Source organism: Salminus brasiliensis, chromosome 5 (assembly GCF_030463535.1).
Source record: "Salminus brasiliensis chromosome 5, fSalBra1.hap2, whole genome shotgun sequence".
Lineage (NCBI taxonomy): Eukaryota > Metazoa > Chordata > Actinopteri > Characiformes > Bryconidae > Salminus > Salminus brasiliensis.
The window spans coordinates 8,489,576-8,512,306 of NC_132882.1; the positions used below are offsets into that span (position 1 = coordinate 8,489,576).

The 22,731-nt window shown below is 41.0% G+C and overlaps 1 protein-coding gene across 2 annotated transcripts in view; it reads left to right on the forward strand.

The window, feature by feature from the left end:
* Nucleotides 1–21,953, forward strand: part of ccny (cyclin Y) — an 85,872-nt gene extending 63,919 nt beyond the window's left edge. For both annotated transcript variants that reach the window (XM_072679345.1, XM_072679346.1), the window contains 3 exons: nt 7,036–7,202; nt 11,091–11,253; nt 15,665–21,953. In XM_072679345.1, the coding sequence (XP_072535446.1) occupies nt 7,036–7,202; nt 11,091–11,253; nt 15,665–15,781 (447 nt within the window). In that variant the 3' untranslated portion in view covers nt 15,782–21,953. The remainder of the gene's footprint in view (nt 1–7,035; nt 7,203–11,090; nt 11,254–15,664) is intronic.
* The last annotated feature ends 778 nt before the right edge of the window (nt 21,954–22,731 follow it).

The window sequence follows — 22,731 nt, forward strand, 5'->3', positions numbered from 1 at the left end:
CTTTGTGGCGTGTAATTTAGTTTAATCATCATGTTGGAAGTAGCCATTTGAAGATGGTAAAGCAACAGTACTCATAGTATGTGGCATCCAAGCCATGATTGATTGGTATTAACAGACCCATAACACCCATCCTACCACCTCCTCCACCAGCCTGCACTGATTGGGTCCATGGACTCTATCTGTTGGCACCAAATTCTGACCCTACCATCCATGTCCCTCAGCAGACATCAAGATTTATCAGAGCAGGTTACATTTCGACAGCCTTCAACTGAGCCTGTGCCCACAGTAGAACCTGACGTGGTCTTTTGCTGTAGCCAGTAGGTTGGACATGTCATCGTGATTGTACAGAGTGGTTATCTGAGCTACTGTAGCCTTTCTCAGCTCCAAGCAGTCTGGCCATCCTTTTTTATTTTCTATATGATACCAACATGAGAGAAATCCTGAAAATCAGGATACCAGTAGATCTAAAGGTTTAAAGGTTCTTCACGCTCACCTCACATCTCTTTTACAGACGTGGTTCTTTATGGAGTCAAAAGTGGTTCTTCTGTGGCATCGCTCAGAGAACGTTTCTGAACCCTCATTTTTAGAAGTGTAGTTATAGGCCTAATTACTGACGTTTGTAGTGCTGCACGGTCATGTGGACAGATGCATACACTGACTTCAAGGTTTTACGGCCTTTAATATTATAAGTGGATACAGACATCACTACTCATTATGCAAATATTTGTTTTTGACATGTGCCTTACACATATTGGCAAGCTTACTTTCCACTGAGAGGCTTTTTTAAATACTTTCATTTTATGCATGTTCTGTCTATTATGTTGAAAAAAGTCCAGGAAGATACTCGGAAGATAAGTCTGGGACCCTTAACAAGAAATACAAATTTCCCTGGTGAAGTGAAGACTTCTCAGGGGCTCAGGTGGTGGCTCAGCGGTTAGAACTCTGGACTATTGATGACAGGGTTGTGGGTTCGATTCCTGGTCTTTGGCAAGCTGCCACTGTTGGGCCCTTGAGCAAGGCCCTTCACCTTCTCTGCTCCCCGGGCACTGGAGCTGGCCGCTGTCCACTGCTCTGGGTGTGTGTGTGCTGACGGCCCCTCGTTCACTAGTGTGTGTGTGTGTATGTGAGTGCGTTCACTACCACAGATGGATAAAATGCAGAGCACACATTTTGCTGTACATAGTACAGTGACAGATACATGCACCTTTACCCTTACTAATTTAAGTTGATTAAAAAATGCTGTACTTCTAGCTGTTGTATTAATCACATGAGCTGCTAAAATCCTCAAACATACAGGTAAGTTTTCTTAGTGTCTGTGTTTGAGAAATCAAAGAAAACAAATGATGTTTTAATGCTGGGCGTCATGCTTTCTTGTTATTAGTGGGCCTTGAAGCGGAAAAGATTGAGAACCCTCCCCTAAATAATTGTATAGCGCTTGGGAATGTGTAACCCACACTTACCCAATTAATAGCTAGAATCTGTTTCAGGTCATTTCAGTCTAATTTAATTAAACTGTCCGAAAATAATGAATAAATAATACATAGTACTTCAGAGTTTGTACCTCCAAACCAACACTTGCCCAATTAATAACTAGAACTAGAGAGCCTTTAACACACACACATACATACACACCACACCTGTCACATCACCAGTACGCCTTATCATACAGCAAGTCACATTGCTTTCACAGAATCTACTGTAGCACTATAATGACAGTGTGAGAGTGAGCATAGCATGGCGCTTTCTTTGCAAAAGAAAGTTATCAGCAGCGACTTAAACACACACACCGAGCAAAATGTGCTCGGACAGAAGATTGCATTCAGTTCAGAGTTCTGAATAACCATATTAAAACTGAAACACTAGAGCTTTGTAATTCAATGAGAGTCATGAGGCTGTGTTTTGCGCACTCGGCCGACATCAAATGGCATACAAGTTACCCATTAGCTTGGTAATGGTCCAGGCTAGAATGCTAAAGCAGTCGAGGATAATTTAATTCTATTCGTCTGTCTTGGGTTGTTAAGGTTGTTCAAACATGACATCATGTCAGAGTAGGAGAGAGTGGACAGTGTGACCATGCTTACACCAGAATACACTCTCAATACACTTTTCTGAGCAGTTGTTCTTTACATTGTGTTGCAGTTTGATGATAAATGGGCCACTTTTCACCAATTTCTTATTTTATCACTGTTTTTGTCATAGACCATTTTAAATGTGAGACATCTGTACTGATGGCCCATTTTCTCCAGGAATTTGCATTAGATGTTTAGATTAGAAGAATATTTGCTTATAATAAATTGCTTGATGAGTGTACTGTATGTGTGCAACTCACCAAGTAATTGTGTGATTGTTGGAGCCAGATGGGCTGGTTTGAGTATTTCGAGCAATTCTGATGTCCTGGGATTTTCAGCACATCAGTGTCTAGAGTTCTTCAGAAAGGTGCAACGAAGGAAACGCATCCAGTGAGTGGCAGAGGTTCTGCAGACAGAAACATCTTGTTGATGAGCGATATCAACAGAGAAAGGCCAGACTGGTTCAAGCTGATGGGAAGGCTACAGAACCTCTAGTTCTGGCCACATCCAGCATGAGGATGCAAAATCTCCTAAAGCAAACGTCATCTTAAACTGGTTTCGTGAGCATCTTTGGATTTTACTTGAAGGGGAGATTTGCAATATAAAAAATCACCAGCAATTGCATAAAGCAATCATGTCGACATGGGCCAGAATCCGGAAGGAATGTTTCCAATGTCTCCAGGTCATGAAGAACTGAGGCTGTTTTAAGAGCGAAAGGAGACCCGACCAGTATTAGAATAGTGTTCCTAATAAACTGCTCTTTTTAAGGCTTTCCAGTTTAGTCAGTAAATTCCAGTGAAGTATTTTGGAATCACTGAAGGTTATGCATGGTTGTTTGGCATTTTCAGCCCTCAAATCATCAGCAGTTTCTTTGACGGCCAATATCAGTGATATTGACAGCCCGGATCTCAGCAAGGCTCTATGCTAAAGTGCAGTCTTCTCTGTAGCGTAAATGCTGCGTATGCTCAGAGGAATGGCTTGTCCTGGTGACGGATGGAATCAAAAGACAAGGCCAGCCCACAGACACAGAGGGAGCACCTATCTGTTAAGCCCTGTTTGGGTTATGGAAGCCTCTTCTTCCATGTTAGACGTGTGTCCGCTAAATGCCGTATCTCAGTATGTCATGTCTGAGCGGTACTTACTCTCATAACGATCTCGCTAAGCAGCCACGCATCGCCTTCCGTTTAACCTGTCAGAGCCGCTATCGACCCATTGCACAAAGAGACTTATTTTGTCAGCAGCGCTTTCGGAGAATGTTGTTCCACAAGAATTCACAACTGATGTGAAATAGAGGTTTGTCAGAACCTGATAGCCCTCCGCGTCGGGCCTGATAGGAATCGATACGTGCTTAGTGCGGCTCAGTCGAGTGAGAAAGCAAACAAACACATCCCAGGGCTTTGATCTTTGCGTCCAATTCGCCCTGGTCACGATTTGGCTTCCTGTTGATGAGCTGTCTGCAGGCTTTCTGTTTGTTATTTATCACACCCACTTCAATTTGTGGGCGGCGAGTCTGTGTGCAAAACGGCACCCCCTAGAGTTCAGCCCCAACAGCACACAATGAGCTCCCCTCGGACGGCAAGCGCACTTCGTCACACACACACACGGGCGTCAATTATGACCGCCCACAGGCGACCCCCACACACCTGCACAACTCCACTGACAGTTGGGGAATGGATTGATCGTAATTAGAGAAGGAGCATTTGGCACCGGCTGCATCACAGAGAGGGAAGCTGGGGCTCTGATTGGTTTAGTCTCTTAAGAGCAATGCAGAAAGCCTCTCGTTGCCTCTGTGGGTGGCCGAGGGGATGTGGGGTGTATGTTTTTTTCAGAAACGCAGACAGAAACACTCAGATAATCAAGGTTAAGGAAATATGTCTTTGACATGTGATGGTGATAACAGGAGCGCAGTGTAATCCTGCAGTTTAGACAAACGTGTCCCTTCTGCCAGAGCCGTCCGTTGTTCGTTTAGACCGGTTAAAACAGAGTTCGGAGGAAAGTGGTCAGGTGCACACTATTTTTAACCTGACTGTAATTTTACTGCAGTTTAAGCATCCCAGTTACTGAACATGCTGAGCTTCTGCCATCATTATGCAGTGTGTTTTCTCCGAGTTACTCATGTGCATGACAGTCATGCTGCTCCTCCAGATGAGCTCGGTTTTACACACTTTAAAGTGTAAGAAAAAAAAAAAAGTGTAAGTGCTGTGCATATTTCTGACTTTTTGGGTCATGCACAACCCTCTACTGCATTTCTGTATTTCAGTAAAGTGGGAAGTGCAAACCTTTATTAAGCCGGCTAATTTTTATTTTTATTAACCACCTATTTCTATTAGATTTAAATCTACCTCACATCTCCGAAATGGACAACTTTGCAGGAGAAGGAAAACCCCTGCTGAACGTTCAATATAAAATCTTTTCACTTGCTTCAGCCCCTTCAGACTAGAACTTGGTAGGAACACCTTTATCTGCAAAAACAGATCTGATTGTTTTGGGGTGACGAAAGTAATGGGACACCTGCTCATTTATTGTTTTTTCTGAAATCAAGTAATTTTGGTGCATTCCTATTGGTCCATTCATCTTGCCATTTAGACAGAATGTAAAGTATATAAATGAAAAAGAATAAATGTCAGAATCCAAATGAAAAACAGCAAAAAAGAAGATGAGGGTTTTTGCGTGACAGCAGAAAATTGCATTCATGGAGGCTGCACATCACTCAGTATCACTAATGTAAATATTCAGCCCAGTGGGGGTTCATTCCAGCCCCCCTCTGTATAGAAGCATATTGTTCTGCATGCATGCCTTTTTCCACAAAGCTGCCATTGTTCATATCGGTCTCTCTGTGCACTGATTATTTTTAATGAATTCTAACCAACCTACAATATATGTCCTAATGTTTGTGGACACCCCTTCTAATGAATGCTTTCAGCTACTTTAAGTTGCACTTATTGCTGCCACAGATGTCCAAGTGCGCACACACACAGTTTGTATAGCCCCTGTACAGAAATATTGCCAATAGAATAGGACACTCTAGAGCAGATGAACATGAACCTAATGGCACTATGCTGCCTAATGCCAGACGTGGACTGGAGGGGTATAAAACCCCCTAGTAGCATTGAGCTGTGGAGCAGTGGAAGAACTGTGTTCTCTGGAATGATGGATGGTTGGTGCTCTATTCAGTACTTTTGGGATGAGTTGAGGAGTTTGGGATGATCATCCAAAATTCTGACCTTACTAACCTGACCTCACAGCAGTGCTCCAAAATCTAGTAGACCTCCATCACTGGAAGGGAGTCACTTCAACAACAGCAGGATAAACTCTTCCTCATGAGTGTTTTTTAATACCCTTCATTTTGAAAGATACAGTGAATGAGCAGGTGTCCCAATACTTTTGTCCATGTAGTGTAGCTGCAGTCTAGCTATCTATCTTGGTTTACAATAAAATATTGTCTGAAAGAAGCTGTGTGTCAAACCAGTTGGATAACCTTTGAGAGTGGGTGGGGGGGTAAAACTTTTGTAGGACTCTGTATTTGAATGCTGGGCCCTCTGTGTGTTGGCTCCTGGGGCAACCTCTTTCAGGGTAGTCGCTGTCCTGGATAGTTTTGACACACTTCACCTATCTTAACCATCCAAGCTGGTGGAAGAAGGGCAGAAGAGAGGGGTCAGTGCTGCTCTGTATGTTCTTCACCTCGGACTAAATTGGCCTTCAGGGTTTGGTACTGTAGCTGTAAGCAGTTATATTGAGTCGGAGAGAAGCTGCAGATAGACATGGAACATTTATGAGGCTGCCCTTAGAAACCGAGCCTTATTATTTTCTCCCACTGCTGTCTCTGCTGAGAGAGAAACCAGGTTCCTTAAGACTAAGAAGAAGGTTATTCTAATAATGTGTTTTGGGTTTGTGTCTGAGACCTGGTCAATTTGTGCCTGTAATTATCTGAATCTGTACTAATTAATGACTGTGAATTGTCTCCTCTCCTGGCAGTGGGTGTGAAATTGTGGGAAATGCGTCAGTGTTCAACCCTGTGTTCATATTCCGTTACGGTTTCCCGAACAAGAGCTTTCTCAAACAGGACAAGCCAGTGCAACTATAAGTTAACATCCACTGAAGAAGAGCCTCCTGACCGTTATGTAAGCCCAGTGTCCATCTGAGGTGGGGATAGGTCAGTTTCCCAGAGAAGAGAAATGCAAGAATCGATGCAAGAATTTGGCATCCTGTATTGAGTGTGAAATTCTATTGGCAGTAGATCGTCATTTCATACGCCCTGACTGTGTCTCTCGCAGCAGAAGAAGTCAAGCAAAAGAAGTCAGTGTAAAATTGGTTAGTGATCAGTGTCACGTTTTTGGGACAGGAATGAGTTGGGTCAGGTATGTATGTGTGTGTTTGCTTGTGTGTGTGTTTATTTGACCCGCATACCCACTGACCTTATGCATTCAGCTATGCGAACACACTTAGCCAGGCATCCAGTGAACCCTAGAATGCCTTTGGGCTTTAAATTTAGAGTCAGTGCTGAAATACACAAACCACTAGAACACACACATACTGTGCAAAAGCTTTAGCCAACTGTAAGAGCTGCTGATCTCCTCAGTAAAACACTGATATTAGAATAAACACTAATAACATCACTCCATCACTGTGTTCATCATTAGAACATCTCCAAAGTTCTCCTCATGGAGTCTAGTATTATTTAGAGTTCTCCTCATATCAACCCCTGGTTTGGTGGTAAATCAGGGCTTAATGATGGTAAATCAGGTGAGCTGCTGCTGCTGCTGCTGCTGATGGAGTTGAACACATCCTCCACGCTGTGCTGGCTGGACTGGGGGGCGTCCAGGAGAAACCTAGAGGAACCAAGCTCTGTTCTTCAGACTAGCTCACCGACAAGATCTCACTACTTTCTTAAAGATGAGAAATTCTTGCTCCTTTTAATAATGCATCCACCCCCTCTCTCCTCCCTCCCTCCTTCTTTCTCTCTCAGGTGTATTTAGAGAGGCTGTTAACCTATGCTGAGATCGACATATGTCCCGCTAACTGGAAGAGAATCGTACTGGGGGCTATCTTACTGGCGTCTAAAGTGTGGGATGACCAGGCCGTGTGGAATGTGGACTACTGTCAGATCCTCAAAGACATCACCGTGGAGGACATGTAAGTGACCTAGTGTGTGTGTTGTGGGTGGTCTGGGCATCTGTGTTTGTGTTTGAGTGTTTATTTTGTGTGTGTGTGTGTGTGTGTGTGTGTGTGTGTGTGTGTGTCTGTGTTTAATGGGTTCCCCTCAATCACATTAGTTTATCCAGTGATTGCTGCTGTATAGACTTCTACAAACCAATCTCTAGATGTATTTAGTCAGTCAAGTTTAGATTAGTGTAGTTGGCTTGGCTTGTCATTCAGTTGCCTCACAGAAGATTGTATATATGCCTCTTACTGTAAGATGATCAATACTTCATGCATACATGACTGAATTAATAAGGACCTGTGGGATGTTGTAATTCCCACACATTTATAAGTCATTAAAGCCACAACAGATCTTTGCTGTTGTGTTGGTGTATGATATGATTGCTAATCCCTAACCTGAAGCATACTGCGAGCTACAGCAGAGGAGCTTTAAATGTAAATGGATCAAATTTAATGGATGCAAATGGATACAAATCTAAAGGAATTCGTTTTTTCAGCATTTGAATGCCAACATTTTTGTTTAATGTGAAAATTAATCCTATTTTGACGGTTAAAGTTAGGCATTATTGCAGAAATATTAATATATAGAACTGGGATCTCTGAAATGATGGTTGGTGGAGCTCCATACAGTACTTTTAGGATGAGTTGTGGAGTTGGGGGTGATGAGGTGGGTGGCGATCATCCAACATCCTGACCTTACTAATGCTCTTGTCGCTGAATGCAATCAATTCCTCACAGTGTATTATGAGCTACTACAGAGGTAGCTTTAACATGTATAACAAATGTGTGTGTCCACTTTTGTATTGAAAAATAATCACATAATTTTTCAATTAAGTTTTTGCGAGAATATCAGTATTTAGAATGGAGACAATTGTGTGTATTTATGTAAATTATACAAAAATATGTTTATTTTATTTTATATTTTTTCTAATATAAATGAAAAAAAATGTATTTTATGTATATATGTGTGTGTATGTGTACATAAAATATTTAATGTATATATTCTTTATATATTATTATTTTTTATTTATTTATTGCTTCAAAAAGCTCAAACTATTTATACATCTAGATTTTTACTGCACAATCAGGCCCCGTATTGGTTTAAGTAATTTGACAGCTCACAGTAGCTGAATGAATGTATTCGTCGAATGTATTCTGGCGTCCAGACATTTGGACCTTTAGTGTAGCATCATATTGCCCATCCCATAAATAATTGACATCTATCAGCATTTCAAGGACTTGGCCTATATATAAACACACTTCCCTGACATGTGCTTTATCCTGCTCACTAAAAAGCCTTCTGACATCTGAATGCAGTGATGAGTAACCAGTCTTCATCAGTGTCCTTTCAGATCAGAGTATCAGTGATTGATATTTATGGCACCTCTAAATATTCCGACTGTAAAAAGGTCGGACAGCAGAGGCATAACTGCGCTTAAACGGCGTGATAGTAGCGTGTGGAAAAGAGCAGTGTGGCACACGTGGGAACTGTAACCGAATGAAAGCTGAGCCTCCGAGCGTGATGCATCCACTGACCTCTGACCCCTCCTGAGTACACGGTTATTTTAAAGGCCAGACGGCGTGCTGCTCCAGCCACGGGTCCAGTAACTGAGGAAACATTGAACGAATGCATTAGATTCTCCTCAGAGACAGAGGAGGAAGAGAGGAGGTCTGTAAAAAAAAAAAAAGTGTGTGTGTGTGTGTGTGTGTCAGAGCCTTCACTGCTAGCTATATTTAGCTCGTCTGTTGCTGCATTTGAATGTTGTTGTGGGTGGAAGGCAAGGCCGGCGTTTCTCAAGCAGCGCATTAACTGTGTGAATTTCTAATTAGTGATTTTAAAAAGGCCCGTCTGAGAGTGGGTGGGTTTGATTCAGTCCGTATATAAAAATGTTTTCCACTGCTGTGGTGCGGACGAGGGCATTCATCTGCTGTTTGTTTTCATTACATTCAGCAGAAGCTGGTGTGCTGTAGGAAACAGGTTGAGGAAAGCTTACACAGTAAATTTCATTGAATGTAATTAGTTTAATTAAATACGTTCAATAAACCCTGCTCCCTTCACAACAGCCCTCATTTAAGTGTCTTTCAGAGAGTTAGTGTGCCTAGAAAGGGGTGTGTTTTGGGGGTTGTGCTGTGAAAAGAGAGATTCTTCACCCAGTGGAGAGATAGTTTGGTGTGTTTTGCAGACGGTAAGATGTAAACTTAGGTATATTATTATTTTCGCTGAAACAATATTTTCATGATCCAAATTCAGTTACAAAGTATCACATGTGAGTGTTAAAAACCTTACCCTGTAGTTTTCCCAGATAGAAATATCATAAGCATACGAAATCCAACTGGATTAGTTTCTAATGTCACTTAATAATTTATAACAACAACTATATTTTTGTACAGATGGCATATACATATACAGTACCCTCTATAAATATTGAGCATAAAAATTCTTTATTCTTCATATTTTGCAAAATTAACCAACATCTGACATTTCTTTTTGTCTTATTGTAAAAAAAAAAGGTTCATAACAATGATGTATTCATTTTAATTATAGTTTATTAATGATTAATTAATGGATTCTTGTTATTTATTATTATCTGATAATCTTTTGTTAATACAAAATAGTAGCTATAAATATATTACCGTCATTATTATTAATTTATTTGTGTTGTTGTTGTTGTTCCTATTATTATTATTTGATTATATAGTATTATTATTATTATTAATATTATTATTATTATTATTTAATCATTTTGGTGACCTCCCCAAGATAACTGCCGTGGGTCATTTTCCTATAATGCTTAATAAGACTGCAGATAACATGGATGCTTTAATGGATGAAATTTGCCATGTCCGTCCCAGTCCTCTGACCTAAACCTTTCTGTAGGGTTTAGGTCAGAGGACTGGGATGGACATGGCAAAATTCATCCATAAAGGCATCCATGTTATCTGCAGGCAAAACCTTGGTTCTGTGGTTAGGTAACCATTTGTTGGGATGAATTTGAGGTATACTTTGGTTTGATATGCTACTGGTGCCTGATGGAGTCCATGACATGTACCCAAACAAGTGGTCTAGAGCCCCACATCACATATCCACCAATACACTTCACAGTGGGGTTGAGGTGCTTTTTTGATACTTTTCCTTACGGCTGTCTTCGTGTCTAAACCAAGCCTCACCTCCAGTGTTCTTCTTTTGTTTTGGCTTTCTTTTGGTAATCGTCCCAAACCACTCGTGGTTATGTAGGTGTCGTCTGATTGTAGATGAGGAGACGATCTGACCCCAGCGTTGATGCTTTGAGATTTTCTTTTACCCTCTCTACCCATCCTCCTCACTGTGCATGGGGTCAGCTTGGACATATGTTCTCTTCCAGGCCGATTCTTAGCATTTCACATTACACTGTAACAACTTAATTATCGTCCAGATGGTGGAAATGGGCATTTTCAGCTGCTTGTCTTTTGTCTGGCGCATTGGCACCCTTCCTCTGGACACGCTCATGTATATTGCTTTTTACTAGAAAGCAGATCTCATATCATAATCTTTCCGAGTGGCATTCAGAGTATGTATGTGTGTAGTTAGTGTAAGGGCTATAATTAAGTGCTGTCTTTTCTGTTGTGTACACTCCGAATTATTGCACAGATGAATCACATATATAAAGGCAAAGTAATTAAAGAAAAATTAAGGAAAAAAAGGATCATTTTTGTTACATTTGGCTAAAATTATCGCAATATTCAAAAATATCAGTTATATATGAGTGTTTATATTTCTGAACAGTTCTCTGTTATTCGGCTTTTTGATGTATAAATAAAATAAGCCCTTCTGATTCTCTCTCTCTTTTGCTCGGTCTTTATCTCTCTCTGTCTCTGTTTTAGGAACGAGTTGGAAAGGCAGTTTTTGGAGCTGCTGCAGTTTAACATCAATGTGCCATCGAGTGTGTACGCCAAGTACTACTTTGACCTGCGCTCGCTGTCCGAGGCCAACAACCTCAGCTTTCCTCTGGAGCCTCTGAGCAGGGAGAAGGCCCAGAAACTAGAGGTGAGTGTTTAAACATTGTTATACTTAGAAAACACTGTAAGGAGGTTTGAGACTAAGCTAAGCTAAAGTTAAGCTAAACTACTGCTTCCAAACACTTTTGAAAACACTTGTAAACGAAGACAAAAAAGCTCCAAGTTGTTTTGGCTCTGATAAGCTGGAAAAAGCCTCCTCTGGTGGAGTTATGTCTTTTCCAGTAAGGCGTTCGGCTCCTGTAAGGGGCTGTGTCAGGTTCGTTGGATGGAGTTGTAGATGTACCTAATTTTCTCCCAAATTAGCAAGGCCAATCAACCCAATTAATCCCTCGTTCATTTGAATTCCCCAACACTAGGAGGGTGAAGACTACCAATGCCTCCTCCGGCACATGTGAAGTCAGCAGTCGCCTCTTTTCAAACTGCCGCTGATGCAGCATCGCTAGGTAGCCAGTGTAATTGGAGGAACGCGCTGCACCCTATCTCTGATACAACAGTTAACAGACACCTGTGCTGACCAACATCATGCTAGGAGTGCCGCCCCTGAGAGAGCAAGACTAGGACAACTTGTTGGGCTTTATTAGACAAGCACAACAGCAGGCAATCAGTACAAAATCCGCAGGTCAGAAGAGTAGATCCTGGATCTGGAAACAGCTCATTAGTCGCTGTCGATGCCAGTGGAACAGAGAGTACAGTTGTTTTGGAGGCTGCAATTACAGATCTACCACTGTACACAACATGAATGGATTCATTAAACCTGTCCTGCAGTCTAATGATGTTTTAACTTGCGAAACTTTCAGTAAGCACTAAGAAATTCTGTACACACACAGTCCTGTTTACATTACATAAACATTACATTTACATTGACTGCATTTACCAGACGCTCTTCTCCAGAGCGACTTACAAAGGTGCTTCACTGTTTACTCAGAAAATATCATAGGTAGTTTGTATCAGCTAGACTCCAAAAGATACCTCTAAGCTTAGATACTACTAAATACAGAAGTTTGGAGATCACAATACTCAGAGGTGGGTCTTCAGTCTGCAATTTAAGACAGCGAGCGACTCTGCTGTTCAGACACCCAGAGGAAGTTCGCACCACCACTACGGTGCCAGAACAGAAAAAAGTCTGGACGCTCGTCTTCTGTGGATCTTAAAGGATGGGGGGTCGAGCCGAGCCGTACTTGAAGCTGGAAGGGCTCTTAGTGCAGGTCGGCTTTTGACCATTGCCATCAAGTACGGAGGGGCTGGTCCAGTCTTGGCTTTGTAGACCAGAGTCAGGGGTTTGAATCTGAATCGGGCAGCAGTTATAATCAAAAATAATTGTTTAAAGATCAGCGTGGACCAGAATGCCTTTGGTAAACACCACCTAGATGTTAGTTAGACTGCATAGAATACATGTTTCTTGTTTACTGTGATCTTCCATGAGTATAGCACAGACTTTCGTCTGCAGATTAGCATGCAGATACTTCAGGTTGACTAAGGTGAAAACGGGTGTGGTCCATTGTCCTGGAGACAGGTGCTTGAGGTGGTTTTTAACTAAGCATTATGGGAGTTGGAGTTTTTACAGGGCTGACAAGCCAGGCTTTGCCTAATACACCTGCCTTGTTGAGCATTACGAGCGATCAGGTCCGTATATCAGTCTCTGCCGTCCTATGATATACTATACGTCCAGAAGTTTGTAGACACCTGCTCCTCCAGAGTTGCTTTTGAAATCAAGAGTAATAACTCAGCCTCTAATCTTCTGCAAAAGTCTTACACTATATTTTGAACATGGATGTGAGGATTTGCTGGTATTTGGCCATAGAGAGCATTAATGAGGTCAGGTACTGATAATGATGATACCACTCAGTGGTATTGGCTGGAACTGTATTGGCACTTTAGAGAGGTCAGTTTCACTGCTCCAAAGCCCAGTACTGCGGGGATTTATACCCCTCTATCTACCAGGTGGCATTAGGCATGGTGGCTATAGACTCATAGAGGCATGGCTAGTGCCATCCAGTGCACTCTATAAATTGGCTAGGTGATTAAATGAGCTGTGCATGCTCAACTAAATGCCTGTGTCAGTAAAGCGTGCACTGTAAAGTAGCTAAACTCGCTCATTAAAAAAGCAGTGTCTAGATACTGTTGTACGTATGGTGTGTCTAGTGTAGTTGTACAGATCCTGTTGCAGTTTTAGAGAGACTTTCACTCTTTAGCTTCCAGCCCAGGAGTTTACACTGCTCTACAGAAGAGATTTTCAGCTCAGAACATCCCTCCGATCCGCCTGAGGCATGCCGCAAGCATTTCCTGTCTTTTAAGCTGCGATTAACCTAAGAAACATGCTCTGTACGATGGAGGATGTCTGTTATGGTCTGTGAAGTGGATGAATACTGGTACCGAGCCATAGTGGGTCAGGGAAACGAAGCAATTATGCATCCAGCCTTTATCCAGCTGCTGTTCTGGTGGAGCAGGCTGCTAATGATGCTGCTCGTGTGTTTGTGTGTATGGTCAGGGCTGATGCTGGTGGGTGGATGAGTGCGTGCGTGAGTGAGTGAGTGGGTGGGTGGATGGATCAGTCAGTGGTTGCCCTCTGATCTGATTCTGACTGTTTAAGTTTCATGCTGTAATTGGACAAGGCACAGCTCAGGTTCAACAGAAGCTCACTATGTCCGTCCTGCCCGCAGACAGCAGCTCCAAATCAACAACAGACTTCTTCTGTCTGCACTTAAGTGCCATCAAAGTTTTTTATATTTATATTCAAATTAAAATTTGACTGCCAAGCCCCTCCCACCTTGTCTCTCTTTGTCTTTCTCTCGCAGGCTCTCTCAAGGTTTGGTATATTTTAACACATGATTATTTTTACCTGATGCTAAAGTTTTTAACATTATAATGAAATCCATTGTTTTAATATCAGGGACAATTGGGGAGCAAACAGTCATTGCTTTCACAGAACCTTTCATTTTCAGAATTGCAACTTTACAGGAGAAGGAAAAAAAACTTTTAGTGCAAGTCAATGTAAAAAATATTAAGTGATTTGGAGCATTTCGGTTGGTTCATTCGTCATGAATTTTGTACAGAACAAACACCAGTTTAAAATCATGTCTAAAAAGTAAAAAAAAAAAAAATTGGGTACAAGGATTTTGTGTGTCAACACCGAAATTATACTAATATATATATATATATATATATATATATATATATATATATATATATATATATATATAGATATACATATATAGATATAGATATATAGATATGTGTGTGTGAGTGTGAAACAAGAGGTGTAGTCCATTATCCTGAGAGAGAGAGAGAGAATAATTTTTTTATGATTTTTATTTTTGCAGCTGAAAAAACTTCATTAACTCAACAAAAACTAATACTTGCATATCAGAAATAGTCAGATTTACTCCCTTGTTTTGATCCTATATGAATTTGCAGTGTCTGCAGTTTTTATGGTCCACTGCTAATATTTCTCGAGTAAATGGCCTCAGTAATAGTAATCCTGTTGCAGTTCCCCTCACACCATTTTTATGTTTTTGGCTTAACTAACAGGTCTTTTTTTATTTAATCTCTCTCTTGTTAACACAAAGCTATTCTATTTTATGTACATGAATGAATTATTTTAGTTTAAGTATTGAAAAAGTATTATATTTAGATACTTTGTGCAATTCCTCACTGTATTGTAAGGGCAGAACCCTGCTAATAGACCTGGCCATGCACAATGTTATTGTACCTGTTGTGTTGGGCTGAGAAGTGACATCAGACCAGCTTCACCAGTGATTTGTCTTTTTCATGATTGTTGAATATGCATAGAATTGTGTGTGTAAATGAGGCTGCTGTATTTGAGTTGAACTTGTTTACTTAAAATTTAGTACTGCTGTCCAAATCTGTGTGGACACCCCCTGTAATGAATGCATTTAGCTACTTTAAGTTGCACCATTGCTGACACAGATGTGCAAATGCGTGCACATGCACACACACACACGGCTTGTTTAGTCTCTGTAGAGAAGTATTGCCAGTAGAGTAGGAGACTCTGGAGCAGATGACCATAAACCTATTGGCACCACGTTTAAAGCCAGATGTGGACTAGAGGGGTATAGCATTGAGCTGTGGAGCAGTGGAAAAACTGTGTTCAGTGGAATGATGGTTGGTGCTCTGTCTAATACCTTTGGAATGAGTTGGGGAGTTGGGGATGATGAGGTGGGCTGGTGATCATCCAACATCCTGACCTCACTAACACTGTAGAAGCTGAATGCAATCACATCCTCACAGCAGTGCTCCTTCAAAATATAATAGAAAGCTTTCCCTGGACTGTGGCCTTTCCTGGAGAGTTCCTGCATTTAGATTTTAGATTTCAGAAGAAACAATAATTAAAGGTGTCCCAATACTTTTGTCCATATAGTATAGTATATATTAAATAATATATTAAATAATCTTTCTCTCTCTGCCTCTCTCACACACAGGCTATCTCCAGGCTCTGCGACGACAAGTATAAGGACTTGAGAAAAGCAGCAAAGAAGCGGTCGGTGAGTGCGGACAATCTGACAGTGGTGCGGTGGTCTCCCGCCATCATTTCCTAACAGCAGAGGTGGCTGGTGAACTGTGGCGCGACAGACAGAGACTGTCCACGAAAAGCCTCTTCTTCCTGGGAGGACAAAACGTCTGCTCAGAGCCCCACCCCACCTATGGGTGGGGCTTTTCACTTTCCACACGTGTCTTTGTTGTTCTGACGGCTGCTGTAAATACAAGACACCAGGACAGGAGATCTGTTGAACCTGTGGCAGAGAGAGAGGGTGGAGAGCACTGCTGGTTCATTTCAGCAGCAGATGGACCCCCGAAGCATCGCCTCACACGAGGAAGAGCATTCCAGCACCTCTCAGTGTGTCTTACGCGATTGGCGTTCTGGATTAGGAAGCATTCTGAAACTTATTTTGTATGATTTACACATTCCTTCCTTTTGTTTCCAAGTCTGTTGATTTCCGTACAGTCAGTCTTCTCTGAAGCACAATAGCATCTGACCTGACAGCAGCTGTAACGGCCCAAAACCACACACTCTTGCAGCCTCCAGCTGTTCGTCTGTACAGTCTCTCCAAAGGCACTTCTCTTGTTTTTCGAGCCAAAAGGCTAAGATGTGATCAGAGTGCAACATCACCACTTTGGCTACCCGTGCTGTCATGTTTCTGCTTCTAATCTTGGTTGATTGTACACCACACTCTTGAAAATGAAGGTGCTTCAAAGGGTTCTTTAAACGATGCCATAGGAGAACCACTTTTGGCTCCATAAAGTAGTCTTTTTGTAAAAGACATGTGAGTGTGAAGAACCTTAACATCTATTTGTATTAACCCTGAAAAAGTTCTTCACAGATATACTCTCTGGACAAAAGTATTGGGACACATGCTCATTCATTGTTTCTTCAGAAATCAAGAGTATTCAAAATAAATGTTCATCCTGCTTTTGTTGACGTAAGCATTCTCTACTGTCCAGGAAAGGCTTTAGTGAGCTTCAGTGAGGGCAGGATGTCGGAAGGATGATCACCACCCCACCTTATCCCAAAGGTATTGGATGGACCGCCAACCATCATTCCAGAGAACACGGCCCCAATGCTCCACAGCTCAGTGCTGGGGGACCTTATACCCCTATAGTCCATGCCTGGCATTAGGCAGCATGGTGCCAATAGGTTCATGTTCATCTACTTCAGAAAGTCTTATTCTTTTGGCAGTACTACAGACTGTACAGTACTACAGGCAATAGTACAGAGACTAGGCAAGCTATGCATGTGTGAGTGCATTTGCACATCTGTGTCGACAGTGGGTGCAACTTAAAGTAGCTGAATGCATTCATTAGACGGTGTGTCCACAAACATTCGGACATACAGTCTACATCTAAAGTGGTTCTTTATGGTATCAAACCTGGTTCTTCTATGGTGTCGCTCAAAGAACCCTTTGAAGCTCCTTTATTTCTAAGAGTGTAGTTGGCATTTCTAAGGTAACTAGCCTACTAGCATCCGTTTCATGAAAAAATATTAGTTTATGATCTTGGTCAGTAATTGGAAGCTCATGTAAACATGCTGTTCATGCAGTGTTAGCTGGTGTGCTGCGCTATGAGGAATGAGAGAAATGAAGAACCTGGATTTTTAAATAGAATTAAGGAATTAAGGAACCCACAGAGGCATTTGAACATCATGACTACTTTAACACTTGTGAGGAGGCTTCCTGTCCTGTTTAGAAGTTTATAAAGCCACACACTAGCAAGAAGTCCAGGAAACCCCACGCTTAGAGAGAAAGAGCGTTCTGCAGTGAGGTCAAGGGAACCTGAGTCCAGAGTTGCAGAGAGATTGAGTAAAAATGGAGGGAGAGATTTTCATCATGGTTGGACATCGTGTAGCACAGCCTCCATGTGCTCTTCTATTTTTAATGCTATGTTATGTAGGCTTCTCTCCTCGTCACGATTTGGGACAAAGAAACATACGCTTGACCTCTCATGCTGAGCCACTCGTGTGTCCACTGCATCACAGAAAGATAGAAGCTTGCGTTCGAAAGCATATTAAAGCTCGAAGTCTGATCTGAATCACACTACCATTGAAATGTTTGGAATAATCCCTCGGAAGTCTGGAATCCTTGCTTCCAAAAAAAACAGTTTTTGGAAGATACATGTGTTAGATTATATTTCAGCAAATATTTTGAGAAAAATTAAATTACATATTTTGTTGAATTTCGAAGTGAAAAGCAGTACATCCTCTATAAGCAACACATTCTGCACCTTTTATAAGTACTGTATATTTGCTGTTGGAACATAAATTGAAAACAATGTTGTATTGCGTCACTGTCGCACAACAACTTTGCGTCTTCATTTTTCGCTTTTTCTCCTTTTGACATAATGTGACAGAAGTTGTTTACATTTTGTCCAAATTTTAATTTCATTCCAATAGAAATGCTCCAGAATGACTTGGAATAAAATCTTTTTACATTGACTTTTATTGAAAGTTTTTCCTTCTCTTGTAAAGTGCACATTTTGTGTTTTTTTTTTGAGACAGTGACATACACTTATAAATATAAATATATATACAGCTCTGGAAAAAGTAAGAGACCACTTACTTTTTTGCTTTTTAAATTTGCATCTACGTGTATGGCATGGGAGTTTATTCCAGGCATGTCATTAAACAAAGCTGAGTTAGCTGAATTTGCAGACTATGAATGGCATAAAGTCGCCAAACAGAATGGAGGGACTAGTGGAGAGCCTGCCAAGACATGAGAGCTGTGATTGGCAGTCAAGGTTATTTAATCATAGTGATTTCTGAATGCTCTCAAAGTTCAAGTGTTAGCACTGTGTTGTTTAAATCTGAATAATAACTTATTTAATAACTTCTTCATTATAATTATTATAATCATTTATTTGCATTATTTGAGCAGCTGTTTTTGAGCAGTTGTCATTTCTGCAAATAAATGCTCTACATAGTAATATTTTTATTTGGAATTTGGGGAAATGTCCATGGTTTATGAAATACAACGCAAATCTTAATTTCCCTAAACACAATGCGTATAATTATTAGAAAACAGAGAAACTGATCATGTAGGGTGGTCTCTTCATTTTTGTCCGGAGCTGTATAGCAAATGAATTTAAATTTGTAGAGGAATGCAATATTTAAGTTGGTTTCTTGTAGAGGATCTGATCATGTATTTTCACTTTTGAAAATGAAGAGCTGGGAAATGCAGACTTTTGCATGACTGTATTATGATCCCACTACTTCTCTACAGCTTCAGTTCATGTTTTATAGGAAACTGTGCAGAAAATGAAGATATAGAGATTAGATGTGTCCAGAATTAGGGCCACAGCTACAGATGTTAAAATTGATGATTGGTGATCCCAAAGGAAAATCCCCCAAAACGTACTACAAATATTTGATTATTGTAATTAATTGGTCATGTACTGTACATTCCCAAAGTATCTTGAAATACTCAGCAGTTCAGTCTGCACTGTAGACGTTATTAAATCGCATAACTGTTGTTAATGTAATGCTTAATTCCAAACATTTGAATGGTAGTGTGAATTGTGAGTGGTTGCTGGCAAAATGTGTTGCCAATATTTCCTTTTAAATCAAATGTATACATAAAAAAGGAGTTCAAATTATTTTTGAGTACTGAAGTTTATATGACATTGGCCTGTTCATGCTCCACCCACAAGTTTGCACAAGCATTAAAAAGCTCTAATGAAAATATTCTTCAAAACTGTAGTGCAGATTTCCCCAAATTCTGCAGTTTTTTTTTCATGGCTGCAGTGTTTGCAGAGGGATTTTATGTAAAATTGTACTTTGACCTGGATTGTTTTAGAAGATAATAATAATAAAAATAATAATAATTATTATTATTATTATTATTATTATTATTATTTACAATAATAGCAGTTGTGCCACCGTGTGAACTGTATCTCTGCAGTACTACTAATGCTCTAAGTGTGAGTTCTGAGTACTTCAGCTTCAGTAGGATTTGTATGATCATTCTGTAAAAACCTGCCCAATATAGCAGCATTTTTTTCTTTCTTTCTTTCTATTAAAGAGTGTATCAGTGGGTGGAGCATGGCTGGATCATTTGGTATGATATACTACCGTCAAGTTTGGTGTGTGGCTTACAGTGGCTTGTTGGTCTTCTGTAGTAGCGTAGCATTAGTAACTGGACTTGTATGGAGAGTTGAAGAAGAGTTTGATGCAATATCCACTGCCATTTATTCCACCTGGTGCCTGGCTTTAGTTGCTAGAAACATGGCCTTAGATTCCAGTTCTGTAAAACCACACGTTTTCTCCACCACACTCGTAACAAACATACCTTAAGGAGCTGAGTGCAGCGTTTTAAGTTCTGAATCCTGAATCTGTACGACATTATAACATTTGATTGCTGATCTTCCATTTGAATCGTGCTTGGAGAAGTGAGACGCCTGATGTTGGCGTCATTTTGGAAGTATTTATTTAATAATCTACATCAGCACGTGAGAGACTGGTCATTTGTATTCTCTTCTGTGGGAAACTACAACCTTCTTGCTCGGAAAAGCATTAAAAATAAAGAGAAAAGAAATTCTAACTTTTTGAAAGTGAGTTTTGTACAGTGTATATACTGTGTTCAGAATGATCATAGTTTAAATATGTTGAGATATTTATGAGTGATCAGTATTCACGTTCAATCATCTCTGATTCATGGGGGGGCAAGGTGGGTAGAGGAATCTGGGGGTGAAGTAAAAAGATGCGGAGTTGGAAATAAGTCATGATAATTAGTGATTTGAGTTTTATTAGGAAGAGTTTTGGGATCAGAAAGTGTCAGAAATTGCTTTTTGAGAGCGATCGTTCTTAAAGTGTCTGCGAGAGTCTGTTCTTTTGCTTTTGGCCAATTTGTACTGTCATTATTTGTGTTCAACTCCACAAGTCAGGCCAATCTCAGCATGCTTGCCATGAGCCATGCCGGTGAAAGCAAACCCGCAGCGGTGGGTTCACGTTAATGGAGCCTGATCTGTCAGTTTGGGGGCAGAAGCACTGCTTTGTCATCCTTTGACTTACATTGATCATAAAATAAAACATTTAAAAAAGCAATTCCAGAGACTTTTCTTTGTCAGCGAGGACAAAATCCATTTCTCTTATTGTCACCATTGATTTAAAAACTATGTCATGTGTTCTTACATGTATTCGTACGTGGACTGTGGTTTGGCCTTTTCTGTGGTGCATGCGTCTGGAGCCTGCACTAGCAATCAGTAAATATGAACACATTGAGTGATGATGATGAACCTTGCTGCAAACAACATGCTGCATAGTTAAACGCCATGTAGACTCTAGATTCCGGAAGATGCCCAGTCTGCTAACTTAGTGTGAACTGGAGGTGTGTGTGTGGAAAAGGACTGGGTTTGAGTGGACTCGATGGTGAGGGTCATGGTGATGGCGCTGTGCTTTTAAAGGCCCTCTGCACTTTGTGTTGGGTTGGATTGTGTTGAGAACAGATCTTGGGAGTTGGTCGGGTGGAGAAGTATTCAAAGATTGTATTATTCTATTTATTGTATGCGAGCAAGGGTGTAAGGTCACGACCTGGCGTTCGGAGGCCGGAGTGACTTCAGGAGGCAGTGAGCTGGTGAGGGTTGTGTTAGCCTTGCACTGAACTCTACCTCTGCATAGAGTTTTCTGTTATTTTTCTTAAATGTCCCCCCCCTACTCTCTCTCCCCCTGTAATCTTCTTCCCGTCTCTCTCGTCCCTCTTTCCCCCCGATTTATTTATCTACGCTTTTTCGTTCCAACTTCTAGGATTTATAGACTCGACTCTCGGTGTCTTTCTACTCTTGGTGGTCTCCTGTGCTAACTAAAGAAAATTGGAAAAACTGCTGTAGTTTTTTTTTTTATTATTATTTCTCTGTTTTATGTTTATTGGTCGTATGTATCTTATAACTCTGTTATTGTCGTCGCTCTTGTTTTTGTTTTTGTTTTTTATTATTATTATATATTTTTTTCCTTCTTCTGAAGGTCAGCCCTCAGTATGTGCCCGCTGTGTGCCAAGCGCTGAGCCCTGTGTTCCCGCTCGGATCTTTCAGTTCACTGTAATTTTAATTTTTTCTGTTTAGCAAAGTGAACCCAGCTCCCGCGGCCATCGCGCCGTGCCTGGAGGCTCGAAAGGCCGCATGCAGTTTCTTACTCTCTGAACCTATGATTTTAACCAGTGCTCCCAGTTCAAAAAGCAATGTTTAGAAACTGGCACAAGAAATAAACTTTGAAAAGTTGCAATAAAAGCGTCCTGGTTGCTTGAGTCTGCTTTCGTGGCTGGCGGGCTGAGTGGTTGGTTGTTTATTGATTTGGACCGATCTGCCATATTATTAACACCCTTGTTTCTACACACTGTAGTCCATCTGTGTCTCTGTCATACTCTGTTAGCCTCCTTTCACCCCGTTTTCTCTTCAGTGGTCAGGACCCCACAGCGCTGCTGGTACGAGTGGATCAGACACAGCAGCACTCGGACTTGCTCGGACTTGAAACAAGAGCAGTGCCATGTTAGCTTTGTGATCAGTCAGGGGTATGTTAACATAAACCTGACCCACTTTTAGGACCACCCATTCCACATAGAGAGGAGAGCAATACTGGTAAAGTACAGCAGGCGTTTATCTTTCCTAGTCTAGTAGTCTAGTACTCAAGACATACTTTACATTTTTATTGGGGGCCCTGAGGAGCCAGATTCTCTTCAATTTATTTGAAAGAAAACTCCAATCTAAAGTCTAAATGACCATTAATTTAATGTTCCATTAAACCAACATAATGCTGATGCTAAATAAAAACCACTGACCATCCACTTAGATGGCTCTCTTAGCGAGCCATTTCACACGACACCTTCACAAGCCAAATATCCTAAAATACTCCTGAAACACATAGCACTGTCTGAGTACAGGCCCAAGGCCTAGATTACAGCCTTAACACTTCTAAATGTGTCCTTTACGAAGCATGCCAGGTCAGTGGGTCTAGCATTAACGCTCGCTGACCAACCTTGAGTGTGCCTTCAGCTAGAGGCCAGGCGCT